This window comes from Myxine glutinosa, chromosome 6 (assembly GCF_964187855.1).
Source record: "Myxine glutinosa chromosome 6, kmMyxGlut1.1, whole genome shotgun sequence".
In the NCBI taxonomy this organism is placed as follows: domain Eukaryota; kingdom Metazoa; phylum Chordata; class Myxini; order Myxiniformes; family Myxinidae; genus Myxine; species Myxine glutinosa.
Window position 1 is genome coordinate 92,693,910 of NC_136266.1, and position 23,352 is coordinate 92,717,261.

The 23,352-nt window shown below is 41.5% G+C and overlaps 1 protein-coding gene across 5 annotated transcripts in view; it reads left to right on the top strand.

Moving 5' to 3' along the window:
- Nucleotides 1-23,352, top strand: part of ADHFE1 (alcohol dehydrogenase iron containing 1) — a 126,886-nt gene that overhangs the window by 26,791 nt on the left and 76,743 nt on the right. For 2 of the 5 annotated variants that reach the window (XM_078780126.1, XM_078780129.1), the window contains exon 2: nucleotides 19,886-19,926. The exons of the other annotated variants lie outside the window; for them this stretch is intronic. In XM_078780126.1, coding sequence (XP_078636252.1) covers nucleotides 19,886-19,926 — 41 coding nt within the window. The remainder of the gene's footprint in view (nucleotides 1-19,885; nucleotides 19,927-23,352) is intronic. 5 annotated transcript variants of the gene reach the window in all.

Consider the following 23,352-nt stretch of genomic DNA (forward strand, 5'->3'; position numbering starts at 1 on the left):
GGAATGATAATGTAAATAGATTGCTTTTTGGGGCTCAAAATGCTTTTGGTGATAATAATAAATTTGTTATTAATGATTTGTGTTGGTATATTAGTGAATATACTCCTAATCTTAAAACGGAAGAGATGTTAAATAGAAGACTTAACTCAAAGAAACCACTAAATGTATCATACCTTAAAAGAAGATGTCAACACGTTAAACTGGAACACACTACCTACACTTGGAATTTAGGTGTTCTTCAAGGAAAGCCACGATACCTATGGCTCATTTTTAAGAAACCAGATGGAGATGAAGGTACTGATAAGAATAATGCGCTGAGTGATAATGCTAAGGTGAAACAACTTCGGATTTCTCTTGATGGTACATTTTATCCGCGAGATAGATTGGAAATTGATTGGGAAAAAAATGATTATGCGGAAGCCTACAAGTCTTACTAAAAGGTGTGTGAAAGCAATGGTAATAATGATCCTATTTTGGATATGGGTGCGTTTCAAAAACTTTATACAATCTACACAATTGACCTGAGTTCTCAAAAGGAAACTATAAAGTCTAATAGAGTGGATACTTCTCTATACATTGAAAGAGGAGAGAATGAAGAAGTTGATGCTTATTGTTTGCTTTTGGAGGAAACAGAATTACAGATTAATACAGATAATGGTGTTATGATTAATATCACATAGATCTCGCGAGATCTTGGAGACGGCGGCAGCGATTTTCGAAGCTCCACACGGTCTCCACGTTTTTCGAAGTTAAGTCTGTTCACAATTGTATTTTGTCGAAACTGTATTTATCTTTCGGTGTGTGAAGTTATTGTGTGCAACTTTGGTTGTTTCTCGGTGTTTATCTTTCATAAATTGATCGTCTGTTTGCCGTGTCGCGAGCAAGGCCTTGTACAGTGTGCACTGTACAACCTTGAGGCTTTGTTTTTCTCTCAGTGGTCCGTCGTTTGTGATCCAATAACTTTCGTTCTCTGTATTCCCAGTCTTTTCACCCATAGCCTACTTCCTTGTGTAAATCTCAACTCAAAAAAAAAAAAAAAAAAAAAAAAACATTTCCTTCTCTGTTCTCATTCGTTTATTCATTCTTATTCGTTCGTTCGTTCTTCGACCACGTGTTTCTCCCCCATTTCCCCAGATAGTTTTCACTCATTAACCTTCAATGTTTACACTTTCCCCTCAAGTTATGTATTCCGTCATATTTTATAACACCTTTTTCTTCTTCTTCTTTAAAAGGCTGCTTTCGACTTGCTCACCAAATCAATTCATCCCAAAAAAAATATCCATCTCCTATAGTGCCTTTTTTCTACATTCCCTAAACTCTCCTGCACTCCATCCTCCATCCAGCGTCCTTAAACGTATTTTTAACTCGAAGGTCACAAGAAACTCATTTTGCAATAAATGTTCGTTTCCCATAAATCATACACTTTCAAAAATCCAATCTCACCCCTCCCCTCCAAATCTTCCCCATAACTCCTCCCCTCCAAATCTTCCCCATCACCCCTCCCCTCCAAATCTTCCCCATCACCCATCCCTTTCAAATCTCCCCCCTTGCCCCCTCCCTCTTAAACTACCCCCTCACCCCTCCCCGCCAAGACGCCCCCTCGCCCCTCCCCTCCTAGACTCCTGCCTCACCCCTCCCCTCCAAATCTCCCCCATATCCCATCCCTTTCAAATCCCTCCCCTTGTCCCTTCCCTCCCAAACTCCCCCCTCACCCCTCCCCTTCAAATCTCCCCACCCTCATTGCTTCTCAATTTCCCCCCTCTCACTCCCCCTCCTCAAAGCGTCCTCCCCGCTTCTTCCCCCTTCAAACTCTCACCTCCATCTCCCCCAACCTTCTGCCTCGCTCTTCCCCCTCCTCAAATAACACCTCATTGTGGCTCACCCAATCACCATCAAACCTTTTGTCCGCCCCATCCTTCCCTTTCTCCGAGCTATTCTGAAATCTCTGACACACCTTCAACAGCTCTCCCTACCTCTTCCACCTCTTCCACATCTTACCCTACCCCTCCTCCCCCCTGTTCTGTATCTGATGCTCCCCCTTCCTCTTCATTAACGGTATGGACCTCAAACATCCGGGGCCTTCGTTCAAACTTAACTGATCTCTCCATACAGGTTGCTTCTGTCAAACCAGACGTGATCTGCTTAACAGAAACTTTCCTCCTTTATGATGTCTCTGATTCCATAGTATCTCTCCCGGGCTACTCCCTCCTCCGGTATGATAGACCTGAGCCTCGTCCTGGAGGCGGGGTTGCTATCTTTATCAAAAACTCTCTTCCTCACTCGCCCTGCACTGCACTCTCTCCACCTCACCCCCAGGAATACCTCTGGCTACGGCTTCCCCTTCGCTCCCACCTCTTGTTCATATGTGTGTTGTACCGTCCACCAAACAGTGATGACTCCATCTACATCTCGCTGTCTGATGATATGGACCAACTTCTATCTACTCATCCCAACTCTCTCTTCCTCATATGTGGTGATTTCAACTGTCATCATGCCAGTTGGCTGGGTGTGGGTACCTCTCTCACCAGCCATGGCTCCTCAGCAAAGGACTTCTGCGACTCACTGGGACTGACACAATCTGTCAATTTCCCGACCCGGATCTCAGTCAACGGAACATCTTCTCTTCTGGACTTGGTTATGACTAACTTCCCTGAAAATGTCTGCTGCTCTTCTTCTGCTCCGATCGGATCATCTGATCATGTCCTTGTTAAAGTGGACATCTCTCTGACCATCCTCAGGGAGCCTGCTCAGCGTCGACGAGTCTGGCATTTCACTCAGGCCAACTGGCACGGTCTTCAAGCAGCCATCAATCATCTGGACTGGTCTCCCATCTCTACCACCTCTGACATCAACTCATCCTGGGAATTCTTCCAAAGTAAATTGCTCTCTCTCATGCACAGATTTATCCCATCTCGTCTTCAGTTGTCATACCCCTCCTCCCGTCCATGGTACACGGAATCTTGTGGTGAGGCTGTTGCCCAGAAACAACTTGCCTTCGTCTCCTGGAAAGCAAATCCAACGGAAGGAAATCTCATTTCCTTTCACAAAGCCCGAAACAAGTGTGTGTCCACCCTCAGGAGAGCCAGGAAACAATATCTCTCCGTTCTCAAGACCGAACTCTCTTATCTGTCTCCCTCTTCCAAATCCTGGTGGCGTCTGGTCAAATCCGTTTCTGGTGTTTGTTCCCCCTCCATCCCCTCCCTTACCTCAAACGGCTACACAGCTGACTCCGCACGTGAAAAAGCTGAATGCCTCAACTCTGTGTTTGCCTCTAAATCTTGTGTCCCAAACCCATCCCTCTCTGTACCCACCATACCCAGTCGTACCCTGCTGCTCCTGGACTCCGTGTCCTTTCCTCCTGACAAGGTGGAAAAGTTTCTGTCAACCCTCGACTCTGATTCTGCAACTGGACCCGACGGCATCAGCCCACGGGTCCTAAAATCCTGCTCTGCTGCTCTATCTCACCCTCTCTCTGTTCTCTTCACCCTCTCTTTTGCTCAAGGTCAACTGCCATCTGCTTGGAAATCAGCCAACATCACCGCTTTGCACAAAAAAGGTGCAAAAACAGATCCTAGCAACTACAGACCAATCAGCCTTCTCCCAATTATCAGCAAAGTCATGGAATCCATCATTGCTTCTGATATGAAATCTTTCCTCTTCTCCAATGGCTTGATCTCTGATCATCAATTTGGTTTCAGACCAGGTCACTCTACTCTGGACATGCTGCTTCTGCTGTCTCAACAATGGATGGAGGTCCTCAATGCCAAACAGGAAATTAGAGCTGTCTCCCTCGACATATCACGTGCCTTCGACACGGTCTGGCACCCCGCTCTGCTCACCAAACTCTCCTCCTTTGGTATCCATGGAAATCTCCACGCATGGCTGGCGGACTTCCTCTCTAGTCGTCGTCAACGTGTGGCCCTGAATGGGTTTCTCTCATCTCCTCTTCCTGTTCAGGCTGGAGTTCCCCAAGGCAGTGTTCTGGGCCCCGTGCTTTTTCTGGTCTTCATCAATGATCTCTCTGACTCTCTCGAAAATCCTCTCTATCTCTTTGCTGATGACTCCACTCTCTGCCGCTCCATTCCTCTTCCCTCAGATCGGCAGTCTGCTGCCTCCTCACTCTCTGAAGACCTGGACAAAATCACAGACTGGTCAAACAAGTGGAACATGTCTTTCAATCCTGACAAATCTCACACTCTTACTATGTCTCTCCGAAAAGATCGACTGGACAACCCTCCCATCTACTTTCTCAACAATCCTCTCCAAGAAGTTCTGTCGCTCAAGATTTTGGGTCTCACTATCTGCCATGATCTTTCTTGGGAAAACCACATTTCCAAGCTGGCCTCCAAAGCCAGTCGCCGACTGGGCATCCTCCGTCGTGCGAAGTCCTTCCTCGGCACACCTGAGCTCCTCACCACATACAAGGCTTTCATCCGCAGCTCAATGGAATACTGTTCTCCCCTATGGGCCGGTGCTCCTGCCTCACACCTAGCTCGGCTTCACGCTGTTGAAACCAAAGCTTTCAGAATTATTGGAATCTCCCGCGATGAAGCTATCTCTGAGGGCCTTTCACTCACTCACCGCAGGCAGGTAGGTGGTCTTTCTGTCTTCTACCGACTCCTCTCCGGCCTTGCACCCCCAGCTCTCTCTGTGCTCTGTCCCCCAAATATTCCTACAGGTCGCACAAGATCTGCCAGCAACCCTCTGATGGTTAAACTGCCGAAATCTCGGCTCTCCGCTCACCTTCACTCTTTCATTCCTCTTTTCTCCCGCCTCTGGAACAAACTCCCTCACTCCCTTCAATCCCACTCCTCCCTCCAGGTCTTTAAAACAGCTGTTCACCACCATCTCTTATCTTCCCCCATCCAAAACCTTGATCTTTTCTACCCCCGCTAATTCACCCCAGATCCACCTTGTTTGAAATTCCAACTTCTTTCCTGGAAGTCCTGGCAGTGTCCATATGTTTTATACCTCTCCCACTGCCCCCTTCCCCCCCCCCCCCCCAAAGCCCTCGCCCTCTCTCAGATCTCTCGATGTCTCCATGTCTCTCGGTCCCTGCTCTCAAATGTTGTGTTTGTGTCCTTCCCCCTCTCTCCCCATCTTGTCTACCGCTCCCTATGTTATATGTTTTATGTGTCGGTTTGTCTTTCTGTGTAATTAATGTTCGCTCTTTCACGAGCCTCGATCTTGTATACAAAAAAAAAAATAAAAAATAAAAAAAAAAATAGGTTTTTTCTCATAAATAAATGAGTCAGAAAGAACTGGTATATGTTAATCAAATCAATCTTAATAAATTAACATCTTGTATTCAAAATCAAAAGCCTTGTATTATTAATGTTAATACAATTCAAAGAAAAGGAGCTGTAAGAATTGATGTTTTACTCACACACACACACAAGTAAAAACACTAAATGATACTGGTTCACTTAAAATTTAAATGACAAAACCTATGTTAAAGAAATATTCAATAGACGAGTGAAGAGGAGGATTTCTCCCGTTTCTAATTCCTTTATTTGCTGGTTTAAGTGCGCGGCTGGAGCATTGACTGGTGGTATTTCAGCAGCGGTAAAAACTGCTAACGAAAGGAAGGCACAACTAAAAGCTCAAAAAGAATTGGAAAGACATAACAAGGAGTTGGAGAAACAAATTAGTGGAAGTGGTGTAATTGAAGATTTTGCTCAAAAACTTGAAAGTCTACCTGATACCTGATAAACCTGATAAACCTGATAAAGCTAGATTGTTGGTTGGAGATATGCTTTTCCTCTATCGCTCAAGCGGATGTTAAACTAACTAAACGGGGTAATGGATTGTATCTTTCTCATAAATAAATGGATAAATGGTTTAAACAATTTGGAAAGAATACAACGTCAAATATAGAACTAGCTAAGTATTGTAAAACACTAAAAATTGATAATGTGGTTATTTGTATGAGAGATGAATTAATACATATAAATAAGAGTACAAAGAATATTATTATGAATTTAGACACACAGAATGGTTCTCATTGGGTTTGTATTCATAATAGTCAGGATAAATATTATTTTGATAGTTATGGTATGCCACCGCCTGTTGAAGTAATACAATTCTTACAGAATGGTGTTTATCAAACATTTCAAGTTCAAGGAATTAATTCTAAATGTGGTCAATTATGTTTATATGTATTATTTCAACTCAACAATAATGAAAATTTTTATGATATCATTTTTAATCTATCTATAATTCCAGTAATCTCTGTATGTCTGTATGTCTGTGACTGCTGTTTCTCGACAACCACGGGTCCGATATACTTGAAACTTGCCAGGTATATTGCTGGGGACCCGAGGATGTGCCTTTTCAAGGTTTCATATTAATCGGACAAGTAGTTACCGAGCTATGTCCAAAAAACGATTCAACCAATCAGAGAGCAGCGAGCTATCACGTGTGCCGAACGTGGCGAACAGACTCTGCCTCGGACGGCACATTTGAGAGCGTATTCATTTATTTCACGTTGGCAAACTATGTTGGCGTTAAACTATGTTTTAAAACTAATTAAAACTAATTTGCGATTCTTTCGCTTTCCTGCGCGTTTGTGCATGCTATGGCGATTTCTTTACCAAACTCCGCAAGCCGTTCGCTTTGGACCAAACCATTTCATGTAAATAGAGGGGGGGGGATTGTCACCGTACTCGCAAGCCGTTCGCTTTGGACCAAACCATTTCATGTAAATAGAGGGGGGGGGGATTGTCACCGTACTCGCAAGCCGTTCGCTTTGGACCAAACCATTTCATGTAAATAGAGGGGGGGGGGATATAATTTTAGATATATATATAGTACGGGCATGCCCTAGTCTAATATAAATGACTTATGTTGGAAAAGATGGTTCTATCTTTGGAGAATCCTCTCAGGATATTGATTTATCAAATTATTATACAAAGGCACAGGCTGAACGACAAAAATATAGTATAAGTAAAAATATTAATATGAAGAATACTTATAAATTAATCAATTATCCAAACCCTACAGATGCGAATGACTTAGATACAGTGATTTATCACAATATATATTTTCAAAGAAAACAGCACGTTTTGTTAAACAAGTAAAATTTACAACCACAACACCTGGTTATACTGACCATACACCTTTCCTCATTGAATTTAACTACCTGCTAACAATTTAATTTTATAAAGAAGGACATATAGTTAATATGCAAATTAATAAATGGGGGTATGATATGCCTGATTTAGGGTATAATTGGTCTTTTTCAATAAACATAGAAGACCTACATGATTTTAATCAGTCTCGTAAAGAAGAATATTATCCGCTTGGTGAGGATAAGGATTTATGTGGAAGTACAATTAATAAACAACAAATACATGGTTTTAAGAAAAGAAAAATATATGATAGTATAGCGATGGTTAGCATGACAAAGAAGGAAGGTAATGAGATAAGGATAGAAAGCCGAGGAATACAAACCGATTTGGTAGTGGGAAGATGGGGTGGTATTACCTGTCATAATATTAATCTCACATATACACAAAGAATTAAGTTAAGCACCCCCCCCGTTTTTTTACAACCTCGCACATTACAAGTTTGTTGTCGTCAAAACAGTGTAATATACCCATGATATTGCTATATTTTCTGGAGAAGTGATATTATGGTCACATAAAAACATAACAATCATGCCGTTTTCAATATTTTATTCTGAATAATTTAAGGTGAAATTTTTTGGGAATTTTAGGCATATTTTCACCTCAATTTAAGTATGGAGCTATAGGTCCATCACGGACAGTGTGGATGACGTTTATGTTTTCTAACGTACAGTCATTGTTCTGAGAAGACCTCTAGCGATCTTTGCGTCAATAACGTGTGTAGGACCCACGTGATCGGATCACTGACTCAACCCTACGTCTCATAGACCCTGTAAGCCGTCGTATGCGTTGCTGTGGCAGGTTGAACCCCCTCGAGCACGTTTGGGACATGTTGGGACGACAAATTGCGAAGATGGTCCCTCCAATAGCCAATCTGGATGAATTGGAACGTGCATTACATCGGGAATGGAACAACCTGCCACAGCAACGCATACGACGGCTTACAGGGTCTATGAGACGTAGGGTTGAGTCAGTGATCCGATCACGTGGGTCCTACACACGTTATTGACGCAAAGATCGCTAGAGGTCTTCTCAGAACAATGACTGTACGTTAGAAAACATAAACGTCATCCACACTGTCCGTGATGGACCTATAGCTCCATACTTAAATTGAGGTGAAAATATGCCTAAAATTCCCAAAAAATTTCACCTTAAATTATTCAGAATAAAATATTGAAAACGGCATGATTGTTATGTTTTTATGTGACCATAATATCACTTCTCCAGAAAATATAGCAATATCATGGGTATATTACACTGTTTTGACGACAACAAACTTGTAATGTGCGAGGTTGTAAAAAAACGGGGGGGGGGTGCTTAACTTAATTCTTTGTGTATATATTTCTGATACATAAATGGCAGGAAGAAGACTACAAGAGAATTATAATTTTTGTATTCAAGGATACCTACAAGAAAAGGGTGCTCGGGATTACATTCCTTATGATGTGGAGCATATACATGGGAATTTTGTCATTAAAAACTGGCCTTATACTGATATTGTTAAACCCACAAATAGAGACTTGTTTAAAATATTAAATAAAAATGAACTTCTCAAAGTTATGAAATATAAAACTCTTTCAGAAATCATCAACAAATCTTATTGGTATCCCATTATGAGAAAAATAATTATAGATACAAGAATATCTCAAAATCCAGATGAGTATATGTATAATATTCTTTGGGGCTCAAACTCAAGGGTAGCAAGGGATGGGGAAGGAGTTGAAGAAGAGAAGGAGGAAAGAGAGAAAAAGGAGAAGGAGGAAAGGGAGAAAAAGGAGAAGGAGGAAAGGGAGAAAAAGGAGAAGGAGGAAAGGGAGAAAAAGGAGAAGGAGGAAAGAGAGAAAAGGGAGAAGGAGGAAAGAGAGAAAAAGGAGAAGGAGGAGAGGGAGAAAAAGGAGAAGGAGGAGAGGGAGGAGAAGGAGGAGAGGGAGAAAAGGGAGAAGGAGGAAAGAGAGAAAAGGGAGAAGGAGGAAAGAGAGAAAAAGGAGAAGGAGGAGAGGGAGAAAAAGGAGAAGGAGGAGAGGGAGAAAAAGGAGAAGGAGGAGAGGGAGAAAAAGGAGAAGGAGGAGAGGGAGGAGAAGGAGGAGAGGGAGAAAAGGGAGAAGGAGGAAAGAGAGAAAAGGGAGAAGGAGGAAAGAGAGAAAAAGGAGAAGGAGGAGAGGGAGAAAAAGGAGAAGGAGGAGAGGGAGAAAAAGGAGAAGGAGGAGAGGGAGGAAAGGGAGCAAAGAGGGAGGGAGGAAAAATATAAAAAGATGGAAATCAGTGAGATTCGTAAAAGATTGAGTGTATTACAGCAAATAAATCAATCTCAACGCACCGAAGAGGAAAATAAAGAATTAACAACTCTTACTAAGATAATGATTTTAAAAATGGTTTTGATGAGTTCAGCGAGGAGATTTACATGAAGAAGACAAAGGTCATATAGTTGATGATGTTGGTGTTATTGACTTTAGTTAGTTTTTATTTGTAAATAAATGGAGGAGAGAGTGAAGGCATTCCTAAGGATTCTTTATGTTTTAAAAATTAAGATAGAAATGTATATGTTGAAAACCAAAAAGGTTTTGATATTCTGTCGGAATTTTTCTGATAAATAAATATGAGTTATTGTCTCAAATGTAAAAAGAAAACCAAATCTAAAAATATCTCTTATGTTAAAGCTAAAAATAATAGAGTTTATCAAAAAGGAATATGTGAAGTGTGTGGCTCTAAAAAGTGCCAATTCATCTCTCCTAAAAGTGGAGGAGACATACAAAAGTTTCTGTCAGGAAGTAAATTTACAACAACTGGAATTCCTGGGGAACTACATCTACCTGGATATTCTTTCTGTGGTCCTGGAACAAACCTGGATAAAAGATTAGATGAGGCTGACAATCCTAAACCTTGGTCCAAGCCGATAAATAGGGTTGATGAAGTGTGTATGAAGCATGATATTGCTTTTGGGAATACCACTACATTGGATGAAAAACATGAAGCAGACAGAGAAATTTTGTATAATTTGTCCTTGATACGAAATCCTACATTGAGAGAGAAAGTTGATAGGTTTATTGTGAAAAAAATGATAAGTGCTAAATTGAAACTTGGTCTTGGTTATTTCCCAAAAAACTATTAAACTCCAATGATGTTATCAAGACTGAGGAGCTTTTGGCTAATGAATTACATAAACCTATAATCACAAAGTTTAAAAGAAGGAAAGTTTATTCTAAATACACCGACCACATATGGTCCGCTGATTTAATCGAACTAAATAATGATAAGGGATACAGGTATGCTTTAACCGTTATTGATTTGAGGAGTAGATTTGCCTGGGTTGTTCCTTTGAAAAACAAGAGAGGTAATACTTTAATGTTAGCCTTTAGGCTAATATTTGATAGGAATAAAAGGAAACCAAAGAAGTTATGGACTGATGAGGGAACAGAGTTCTATAACAAAATATTTATGAAATTTCTTAAGGGGGAGGGTATTAAATTATACAGCACCTTTAATGAAGGAAAAGCAGTTGTTATTGAGCGTTTTAATCGTACTTTGAAAGAGAGACTATATAAAAAATTCACACAACTCGGTTCTCAAAAATGGGTGTATTTAATTCAGGATATTGTAGATAATTACAATAATACAGTTCATTCATCAACAAAATCAAAACCATCGGAAACATTTACAAAATTAGAATATGAAAAGGAGATTAATTTGAGAAAGCCCAAGTTTAAAGTTGGTGATATTGTAAGAATATACAAATGGAAAAGTCATTTTGAGAAAGGTTATACACAAAAATGGACTCGTGAATTATTTAAAATCATTGATGTAATGGATACAGTCCCTTGGACCTACAAATTATATGATTTAAATGGAGAAGAAATCTTGGGTTCATTTTACTCACAAGAATTACAAAAAACACAAGTAAGCAGATAATACCCTTGAAAATAATAAATAAATAAATAAAATGTAATGGGGATACGTTTTTAAATCTGTGAACCCCAAACACAGAATCCCACAACTTTTTAGTTGGGGCTTAACTTTTGTGTGTGTATAATGGGGATACGTTTTTAAATCTGTGAACCCCAAACACAGAATCCCTCAACTTTTCAGTTGGGGCTTAACTTTTGTGTGTGTGTGTGTATGTGTGAGTGAGTCATAATAATATACAAACCCTAACCCAACCCCATCCCGAACCCAACCCCATCCCGAACCCAACCCCATCCCGAACCCAACCCCATCCCTAACCCAACCCCATCCCTAACCCAACCCCATCCCTAACCCAACCCCATCCCTAACCCAACCCCATCCCTAACCCAACCCCATCCCCAACCCAACCCCATCCCTAACCCAACCCCATCCCCAACCCCATCCCTAACCCAACCCATCCCTAACCCTCACATTCAAAATCCCAACCCTAACCCAACACCATCCCTAACCCAACCCCAACCCTAACCCTCACATTCAAAATCCCACCCTAACCCAACCCCATCCCTAACCCAACCCCATCCCTAACCCTCACATTCAAAATCCCACCCTAACCCTAACATAATCTTTTTTCTTCTTCTTTTTTAAATACGTATTTCATTTATTTTTTTTCCTCTTCTGCCAATTCTGTCTTTCAAGGCTTTCAAGTTTGAAGAAGTAGAAATGGGAAGAAAGAATTTTCCAGCATTTTCTTCCTCGAACTTTCTTGATATTGCTTAAATAAAGCGTCATTAAACAAAGAACATTGTTCATTGCTTTAGAATGCAAAGAGTCTCCAAGATGGACCCCACAGGTAGAGTCTCCAAAATAAAACCAACTTTCCAAGTTCCCAAGGTATAACCACATTCCTGTTGAGCCTCCAAGATAGGTATCACATTCCGAGTCATCAAAACAAAACCCCCATTCCGAGTCTCCAAAAATATAACCATCTTTCCAAGTCTCCAAGGTAGAACCACAATTTTCAGAAATATTGGGGGTTTCCATGATAAGTCTCACATAGTATAACTGCGGACCATCAGGGAAAACTTCCCTTTCCCAATTTTTTAGGGTTTCTATGATGTGTCTCACATAGTATAACTGCGGACCATCAGGGAGAACTCTCCTTGCCCAATTTTTTAGGGTTTCTGTGATGTGTCTCACATAGTATAACTGCGGACCATCAGGGAGAATTCCCGTTTCACAATTTTTTGGGGTTTCTATGATGTGTCTCACATAGTATAACTGCGGACCATCAGGGAGAACTCCCCTTTCCCAATTTTCAGAAATTTGTGGGTCTCCAATGTATGACTTGTATTCTGGCTCATCAAGGTAGAACTTGTTCAGTGGGTTTTGTTTTGATAACTCACAACAAGTATCATCATGGTAAAACTCTTTTTCAGGATTTTGTGGATCTCCAAGGTATAACTCTTTGGCTGGGTCATCAAGGTAGAACTCGTTCTGGGGGTCTTGGTTGTTCAAAATGTCTTCAAACAAAAAAATTACTTCATCCCAAGTTGTGTTAAAAGCAGAATTTTCATTTTGTATCTCAGATACAATTTCCTGTGAAAGAAAATAACAATGTATTAATTTAATACAATATTTTTATTTGTATAAATCAAGCTCTATGAATATTAAAATTAACTTTGTTAACTCTTACACGAGTCTCATCTAAAAAAAAAAAAAAAATTAAAATAAATAATTTAAAAAATAATTAATTAAATAAATAAATAAATAAATAAATAAACAAACTTACCTCCATTGATAAGAGGTTCGAGTCCAGTTCATCAATCTGAAGGTTGAGTTCTACACAGGTAGTAGGACTCCAAGGAATAGCAAAGTTATCCCATTCCATTTCGGCATAGTAGTCCATTCTCAAGTGAAGCAGAAAGCGTGTTTGAAAAAGCCTGTGTGGTCGGTGCCTTTTATAAGAAGGGCTGGGTGTGTGTCATTTCCTGTGGAAATTCCCTGGGCAAACCTGGGCGTGTCTTAACTGGAAATGATGTGATGGAAATTCCCTGAAAATGATGTAATGTATTACCTGGAAATGATACAATGCTGAAGAGTTTATAAAGTGGGTGGGACTTAACAAAGTGGGTGGGGCTTAGCAGAAGTGGGTGGGGCTTAGCAAAAGCGGGTGGGGCTGAGTGAAAAGTGGGCATGGCTTAACAAAAAGGTGGTGGGGCTTAGTAAAAAGTGGGCGTGGCTTAACAAAAATGGGCGGGGCTTACCAAAAAGTGGACGGAGCTTAACGAAAAGTGGGCAGAGCCTACCAAAAAGTGTGTGGCACTGGAGGCGCTCAGACAAGGACATTGAGGGAGGTTTATCATTTTCTTTTATCTCAGTTAAAATATCTTGATAAAGAACCAAACTCAAACATCTTTTTTGTTAATATATTAGATGGTGAAGAGAGTTGTAGGAGAATTAAATTATTTCCGACGCATAAACAAATATTTGTAGGATCGATGTTTGAGTGGTCTACTCGGGATCATTGATCATAACAGTACCATAAGACTAAGGGGGAATCATTGTTTGAGTGGTCTAATGAACAACATTAAGGATAGGTGTCAAAAGGCTAAAAGGTTCGTAAAGAGGTGAGAGGAAAATTAACATGTAAGTGAATGGGTCGATGTTTGAGTGGGTCAAAGATAATCTGCCAGATGATATGTAGAAGAAGGATTATAGGTCTATAAGGGAAAACAAATATTTGTAGTGTTTGAGTGGTCTAATGAACAACATTAAGGATAGGTACTATAGACAAAAGGTTCATAAAGATTAGGGTGGGAGAAATAGAGGTGTTAATGGGCAATGAGGTTAAGAGGAAAATTAACATGTAAGTCAATGGGAAAATGAGAGTGTCCCAGAAGCAACATATATACACTACTCACCAAGGACTTCCAGGACAGAAGTTGGTATTTCAAAAAAGTGGAATTGGGGTGAAATTAGCGGGGGTAAAAAAGATCAAGGTTTTGGATGGGGGAAGATAAGAGATGGTGGTGAACAGCTGTTTTAAAGACCTGGAGGGTGGAGTGGGATTGAAGAGAGTGAGGGAGTTTGTTCCAGAGGTGGGAGAAAAGAGGCATGAAGGAGTGAAGGTGAGCAGAGAGTCTTGATTTTGGCAGTTTAACCATAAGAGGGTTGCAGGCAGATCTTGTGCAACCTGTAGGAATATTTGCGGGACAGAGCCCAGAGAGAGCTGGGGGGGCAAGGCCAGAGAGGAGTCGGTAGAAGATGGAAAGACCACCAACCTGCCTGTGGTGAGTGAGTGAGAGGCGCTTGGAGTTAGCTTCATCGCGGGAGATTCCAATGATTCTGAACGCTTTGGTTTCAACAGCGTGAAGACGAGCTAGGTGTGAGGCAGGAAGCATAAACATATCCTAGTAAGCATAAACATATCCTAGTAAGCATAAACATACCCTAGTAAGCATAAACATATCCTAGTAAGCATAAACATATCCTAGTAAGCATAAAACATATCCTAGTAAGCATAAAACATATCCTTGTAATCATAAAACAACATTAGAAAGTAATGACATCAGTTAAAAAAAAAAAATTAAACAAGTTTCATCAAGTCTTACTTTGATTCGTTCGTGGACATCAGCCGCCGACTTGCTTCTTGGCCTCTGATATAGCCCTCACGTTTCTCATGTGTATAAACCCTGCCTGCTGCCTCTGTGACTTGTTTCACACACCTCTCTATTGACTGAGTATGAGAGGGCCACCGTGGACCTTGCATAGGCTTGTCAAAGAACTTCTTTACTTCCGCTGTAGTCAGTTTACATGTCAAAGGATGTTCATATACCCCGTCAGACCAGTCTATCAGCTCCAACAGGGAAGAAGCACTGGGGTTGATGGAAGATGTCTTCCTGGGACGTACAGAAAGATCTCCAAGTGTGTAATAATCTCTGCCCTTCATGTCAACAATCTTTTGGACACCAGCTCTCCTCTCCTCTCTGTCATCTGAGCACAAGAGTGTCTGGATTATCATTTCGCTGAATACCTACCATGCTGAGCGCTTGATGATTGGCAAAATAACATTTATTACAGCCTTCTTTTGCAGCCTCACTAGCCGCAGCTGAAATAAGATGTGGCGTGGGCCTTCCACCCAAGAGTGTTTTACTTTGATGTTGAGCCAACAGGGGTAGTACATACCAACAATGTATTCCACTATCAGTCTTAAGTTGTTGAGGGTTTTGCCTTTAAGGCCTTGTTTTGAAACCCATATGCGACAAAGCCTGTTTGCTGTTGTCAGCCACCTTGAATGGCTCACTGGACCAATTTCAAGAAGGGCCAGATCTGTGGGAAGTTCTCCTGTCCTTATGGCCTGTGTGATCCTATACCCATACGCTTGATCAGTAGAGAAATCCGTGTTACCACATTGTCACTCGGTGAAATAAGAGGCTCTTCAATTGAGAGTTTGGTGAATGAAGGATCAATTTCAAGTTCTGTCGCAGTGTCTAGCATCTTGCCAATGTTACCTGTCCACTTGTTAGACAAGGTTTTCCCATCCAGTGCTATGATCAAGTGTCGCAGGGGTAACTCGTTAGTGTGGAGGGTACAAACCAACCAGATCAGCTTACGGCAAAGCTTCACCTCTACCCAATGCATGGAACCACCCTCCCAGCCAGTGTTAGCATTTGTAGAATCACCTCCAATGGCCTGCAGGCTTTTATCAATGCCCTTCTTCTTCATGACATCTACAAGATTATCAGCAATAACTTCAGCAGGTTTTTTTCTCGTTAAGCCTTTCTCAGGAGTGAAGTGGTAGAGATATCTTCCACCTGGCTCACTGCACACAGAATAATGCTCTTCTTTGATGATGCTGGGGAACTGACAATCTGACTTGTCTGCTGTCAGCATCACTTTAGTTGTATCTTTACGGCCGTCAAAGAATATGCAGTCAATTTCACCCTTCTTACAAAGATCATCAAATTCATGATCCAGGGATTTCGTAACTTGTTCTTGGGCGAGGGCCAAGACTACAAGTCTCTTGTCTTCTTCAGTGATCAAGCCAGCATCCATAAAGGCAGAAGTGGTGATGGCAGCTGTGGCACGCAGGCCAACACCATATCTGATGCTCTGCATAGCAACATTAGGTATTTGTAATGTGTTGTACTCTGGCTTTTTATTGCAAGTGGAAGACGTGCTTGGTATTTCTAATGTCACTTCATAACTTCCATCCTTTCCATCTTGAGCATCAGCTAATTCAGCTATTTCTTCTTCATTTGCATCATAACAGAAAATTATTTCATTTGATGGTACTAGGGCATGCCCGTACTATATCTATATCTAAAATTATATCCCCCCCTCTATTTACATGAAATGGTTTGGTCCATGAAATGTTTTGGTCCATTCGCAACGCCAAAGCGAACGGCGAACGCTTTACATGAAATGGTTTGGTGCATGAAATGTTTTGGTCCATTCGCAACGCCAAAGCGAACGGCGAACGGCTTGCGAGTACAGTGACAATCCCCCCGGGGTTTTTATTAGTTTTAAAACGGAGCTTGGCAACCGCTGGCGTTCTTTAGCCGGCAGCTTCGCCCGCCCGAACGCCGTTACAGTACCTTCGACCGCGAGTTGCTCGGACTTCACTTGGCGGTCAGGCACTTCCGCCATCTGCTCGTGCGAGTACAGTGACAATCCCCCCCCCCCCCCCCTCTATTTACATGAAATGGTTTTTATTAGTTTTAAAACATAGTTTAACGCCAACATAGCGCCAACATAGTTTGCAAACGTGAAATAAATGAATACGCTCTCAAATGTGCCATCCGAGGCAGAGTGTGTCCGCCACGTTCGGCACACGCGATAGTTCGCTGCTCTCTGATTGGTTGAATCGTTTTTTGAACATAGCTCGGTAAGTAATTGTCCGATTAATATGAAACCTTGAAAAGGCACATCCTCGGGTCCCCAGCAATATACCTGGCAAGTTAAAAGTATATCGGACCCGTGGTTGTCGAGAAACAGCGGTCACAGACAAACAAACAAACGTACAAACGTACAAACGTACAAACGTACAAACAAACACACAGAGATTACTGGAATTATAGATAGATTGAAACATCCTGCTTACTTGTCTGCTTATATTCACCAAGCCTTCTTCTCTCGTCTTCTTGCCGCTTCTGCTTTTTGACTTGTCTGTTGTGCTCAGGCAGATCTGGCAAGCCAATCTGATGTGGTCCAATAGAACCAGACTTGTCTCTCTGACCTTTAATGAAAGCAAGTTTTTTCACAGGGATCTTCATCTCTTTATGGCATGTACAGTTAATGTGAGTTTCGTTTTTGCAAAGAGCATCTGCAGGGCAGCCAAATTCAGAGCATAAAACAATTTTACACTTGCAATTGAGGATGTCAAAAAGCTTGTCAAGTTTTGCAATGAAAGCCTCTTTGACATGTAGCTTTCCTCTCCCCAGAGATATGTTTTTGACCTGCTCCCAGCTCTCTTGGATCTTGTTTAAGATTGTGACTTGTGAATTTACAACGGGGGCTACAAAAGAACTGTTTGCTCGTTCCCACTTTTCAAGCACTTTAGGGTAAATGTCCTTTGCAAGACTGTCTGCTGGGTAGTTTCTCACATCCTCACCACTTTGTTCTCGAAGCAGTAGCCCATATTTCACAACGTCTCGCAGAGTTGGGAGTTGAGGGAAACAACTCTCTACCACTTCCAATTAGGTTGCTCATATGCGTGAATGTCCCCAGTCTTGTCCTCCTTTTAGAAGCCATAGTTGGCCAATTCACACTGGTTAGGATGGTAGCACTGACGGACAAGTAATGTTCAGCACACTGATGAAGATGTTTCAACCTGTGAAATAAGCAAAAACTCTGAGGCCTTCAGAAAGAAGGTTATAGATGCCTACGAGTCTGGGAAGGGATTTAAAAAGATCTCCAAACAATTTGAAATCAATCATTCGACTGTCCGGAAGATCATCTACAAATGGAGAAGATTCCAAACAACTGCCAACTTGTTCAGGCCAGGCCGCCCCAGCAAGTTCAGCCTGAGAGCAGACCACAAGATGCTGAAAGAAGTCTCTAAGAACCCCAGAATGTCATCACGGGACCTACAGGTAGCTCTTGCCACTGTTGATGTCAAAGTGCATGAGTCTACCATTAGAAAGAGGCTGCACAAATTTGATCTACATGGGAGGTGTGCCAGGAGGAAACCTTTGCTGTCCAGAAAGAACATCAGGGCAAGACTAAAGTTTGCCCATGAACACCTTGGCAAAGACCAGCACTTCTGGAACAATGTGCTCTGGACAGATGAGTCAAAGGTAGAGCTATTTGGCCACAGTACCAGAAGACATGTTTGGTGAAAACCAAAGACAGCATTTGATCACAAGAACCTGATACCAACTATAAAGCATGGTGGTGGAAATATTATGGTTTGGGGCAGCTTTGCTGCATCAGGGCCTGGGCAGCTCACCATCATAGAATCCACTATGAATTCTTCATTGTACCAGAGGGTGCTTGAGGATAATGTGAGGCCATCTGTCGGACAGTTGAAGCTCAACTGAAAGTGGACCTTGCAACATGACAATGACCCTAAACATACCAGTAAATCCACCAAGGAATGGCTGAAAAGAAAGAAATGGAGGGTTCTGGAATGGCCAAGTCAAAGCCCCGATCTAAATCCCATCGAGATGTTGTGGGGGGATTTGAAACGAGCTGTGCATGCAAGAAACCCCTCAAACATTGCACAGCTGACATAATTCTGCATGGAGGAGTGGGCAAAAATTTATCCGTCGATGTCAGAGACTGGTAGACAGTTATAAGAAACGCCTACTTGAGGTTGTTGCTGCCAAAGGGGGCAATACTACCTATTAGAGCCAACGGTGTACTTACTTTTTCCACATGTGAAATTTGCATTTATGTTTATTTAAATTATACAATGGACTACAAAATGTAAATGTTTCATGATATTTGTTATGTTCTATCACCTTTATCTATCAATATTGTTGAAATGAATATCAAATAGCTGTATGTTGAAATATGTTGAAAAAGTCAAAACTTTACATGGGGTGTACTTACTTTTTCACGTGACTGTATATATATATATATCGAGCGTACACACGGACACACACACAAAGACAACGACAAATATATATATATATATATATATATATATATATATATATATATATATAATATAATTCATATATAATAATTATAATAGTAAGTACTTGGCAATCATTTTTCATGATTTTCAGGCAATTTTACACATTTTTTCACAAAGAAGTATTTAAAATGGCACGTTCAAATTATCGGAAATTCCACAAAAACGTCAAAAAAGTTATTATTTTTATGTAGCTTTTTACCAAGGCAAAACTAAATTCTATTAAATTAACAAAAATATCTTTTGAATTCCCAAGTCATGCTGCAACTTTTAGCACCCATCATATTTGGAATTTGAAAGTTGTAAAATTCGACACACCATGAGGCCCCATGACCTCTTTTTTCGTTGTTGTTCCTTGTGAGGGAACTCGGATTATTAACGCGAGTGTGTGAAAACCATGAATTAATAAAGCCAAAGGTAATGTTTCTTTCGTTCATTGTATTATTTTTGTGCTTTATTCCTGTTTTAAATCTTGTTTATCAATTTGTTGCCTTCAAAGGGTTTCTGTTCACCCTGTACCCTCAATTTATTGGATAAGACCATGAATAAAGGTACTCAGAAGTAATAACTCTAGTAACTTCGACAAACAGTGAAAACTCAAAACGTCACAGTTTCTTGTTGACCTTCCCTCTTCTTTTTCCACCTCCTCCTCTCTCTTGCCCTTCCTCTTCCTCTTCCTCCTCCTCCAGTTTTGTTTGGGTGTGTTCTTGTTTTGCAGATGCCGCTGTCCTGCTCATTCACAGGCATATTCAGGTTCAGGTGATTGTAAAAAAATGTTTTTCTTTTGACCTTGTTCCTACTTGAGGAAAGTAAAGTATTCATCTTACTACTACTACTGCCACCGCCACCATCACCATTGCCACCCCTCGGTGCTGGACTATCCTGCTGTGGTCCAAAATAAATTTGGGGAACCATTGTAAAAGACAGGAGGTCATTGACATTGTAATTTTCATCCAATTCTGTTTTATGTAAGTGCGTTTTCGAGCACCGCCGAAAATTTTTCATCATTTTGGTCTCTCATTCTCCTCTAAACTAACTCTCGCTCTCCCTCTCAACCACGTCGGAAACAGTGTGCACTGGAATGAATGTTGGTTGGTTACTGTGCAGTCTTTACACGTCAGTAAATGACTGCAGTGCAGAACACAACATGTTTATGTGGGGGTTAAAATATTGTTGCAGGAACGGTGATAAATACGTAAAATATACGGCGTAAAATATACCAGCTATGTCATTAATAAACGTTTAGCATTTAAATGTGTGCTTTCTGTGGAGAATGATAGAGCATGTGTCAATTTGTTCAGGAGCTGATAAATGTGACCCCTCCCCACAATAATTTGTCTGTCAACATGTCATTTGGGTCTGTGCCCTCCCCCCCCCCCCATCCATCCATCGTGCCGTTGTACACCTCCGTCAAATTTTACTTTGTAAAAGGGGAAGAAACTCCATTAAAATCAAAACCAAGGATCCTGTGTGCTTCTTGCGATTCCTGCAAGCATGAGGCCGTCATTAATCAAACGCAGTCCAAGGAAGTAAAAAGCCATTCGTCCAGTGTCAGTATTGTCCTGTCCGTGCCGATAACGACTGGCCTCGGACGAATGACCAATCGAGCTTACCTCCGAGGCGTTCAGTCAACTATGGCGGATCTTTATATACGCGAGGAGTAGTGGAGGATAGCGAGCTCTTACCTGCACGGATTCCACTGGAGCATCCTCGAACCACAATGATCAAATCAAACCAACATGGAATTAAAATGCAACAATAAAAGGGTTTAATAAAAATAATGCCAGGGAACAGGAAATGCACGGTAAACCAAGTCCTAATCGGGGTGCCCCCACACGGACTCGTATACAATACGAGGGAAATATAAAAGAACGAAAGTAAAAATGTATTTGTGTGGTGCATTTGCTCAGTACTCAGCTTTGAGCGGCCCTTGAACCCCGTCGGACCTCGAACGGGTCCCCGAGTCCCCGCGAGGGAAAACTCCCTCGGCGCGAAGTTCGTTCACCGGCCAACCACCGAACGTGAAGCGAGCAGGGCCTCGTTCCTTCCTCATCCCACGTTCCACAAAGCACCGAGGTCTCTCAGGCGCACCCAGCCATCACGAAGTCAGCACCAACGAACCAGGGAAAGAAGATGCGTCCGCTCGCACCGAATCTCCCAACGCAAAAAGAGAGAAAATGGCAATGTGTCCGCCTGCGATCATATCCACGAAGCCAGAGAAGGAAAATGCCACTGTTGACTTCAAATGTTCGAGCCAAGAGCGAGCGCCTGCACGCTATCAAGGCCAGCACGGAGAGAGAGAAATGGCGGCTCCTTCGCCTTTTTGTTCACGGTCCTCAAACCTTCTATCTGACGTCACCCGCCCGCCCCAATCAGCGAGTCCCCGCTCCATCGCTTGGGCCAATCATCACCCCTTGGAGCGGGGCCTCACGGCCCTGCCTGCTTGGTGTTGCGATGACTCGGCTGGCGGCACCAGCGGCATTTAAATGTCCTGGTTCCGGTTACTTTTATATGGTGCTTTTAGTATAGGTGCGGAGTGCATGGCTGGTGTGGTGTGTGTCATAAGGAACAAGGGAAAATTACAGAGGCATTCACATACAGGGAATTAATTACCCTTAAACCCTACCTAATTAACATAGCCCCACCCCTCACCATGTGGACAAAGATATGCTCTTACCGGACACATGGAGCTGACTTAAGTTACATGAGGGTTTATTCTCCTTCCCCACAGTCGGAGCACACTACCTATACAATCCTACCTGGCCTAAGATGTTCCATTGCCTACGCCCTCCTCCCCCCACAAACGTAACAGTATTAATCGAGCAGTGGACACGGCATTTGTTAATCAGGAGTGGGATCTTAGAACCCAATGACTTCTAAAATAAAGTTAATTGGTGTAGGGAGAGTGCAGTAGAATGCGTTTCAAATTTAAATTTTTTTTTTTTTTTTTTTTTTTTTTGGCATGCCGGGAAAAAGGTCTCTGCACAAAATGGTGGATGTGCATGGAATGGCGGTACAGCCGGTACACGGAGGCATTGAGGATGAATGAAGCGAGTCGATGGTTGGGGTGGTTATGAAGCTCTCCCATTCTTGACTCTGAGCATCTCAGTTGCGGGTTCTGACCAGGCTAGCCAGGATGCGGGTGCGCTGTCCTTCCAGGCCACGTTTCAATTATTAATGGAACAAATTAATAAAAATAATGAACAAATGGAGGGAAAAAGAACGGAAATGAAGGGAGAAATGAATAAAATGGGAAATTAATAAAATGTGTGAATAAATGGAGGAAGAAATGAATAAAAGCAATTAAATTTTAGGGGCACAGATTAAACGTGGAATGGCAGGTTGGTTTAGTTAGGGGGAGAAATAAAAATCCACTGGGCCATGTTTGAAAACTAGTAATGGCCGAGAAAAACATCGCGCCAGTGTGAATGTATTACGTATGCTTATGCTAAACATGTATTATGAAATAACTATTGTAATGTGTTTGCAATTAACCCTGAAGCCATATCTGTAACAATATATCTAAAGATAGAAGAGAGAGAGAGTGTGTGTGTGTGTGTGTGTGTGTGTGTGTGTGTGTGTGTGTGTGTGTGTGTGTGTGTGTGTGTGTGTGTGTCACCATTTTTCCTCAGAGATGGCCAAATGGATATTCGTCAAACCTTCAGAGGTTCATCAGTGAGTGCCTGGGTGTCTTTTAGGCAAATAAATATTTAGAAAATTTGGAAAAAAGGAATTGTTGAATTTTTTTTTTTTTATTGCTCTGCCAGTGCCTCAGCCTTTGTAGCTAATGTGAAAGCCTTTGTAAGTGATTCCCGACTCCAATCCTTAGTGGGTGCAGGGAAGTGTTTTTGGCCCCCACAAAACATAGTAATAAAATTAAAGAAAATTAGATTTCTTCAAAATGCCAACAGGATGAGAGCAGCAGCGAGCAACAGGATGAGTCGGGGGTTATAATTTATTTGCTTCCATGTTATGTAAATGACCTTCCCCAGTGATACCTCCCCTATCTCACGTTTAACATTTATTTATGAATTCTTCTTACAGTGCATGCTTTGCTCCAAAATGTATGCTAAAAAATCCTTTTTAAATGAAGTATTAGAATATATGAAGTACATATGATAAATAAATGAAATATATGAAATGTATGATAATATATTAAATATATGAAATACAACAACAACAACA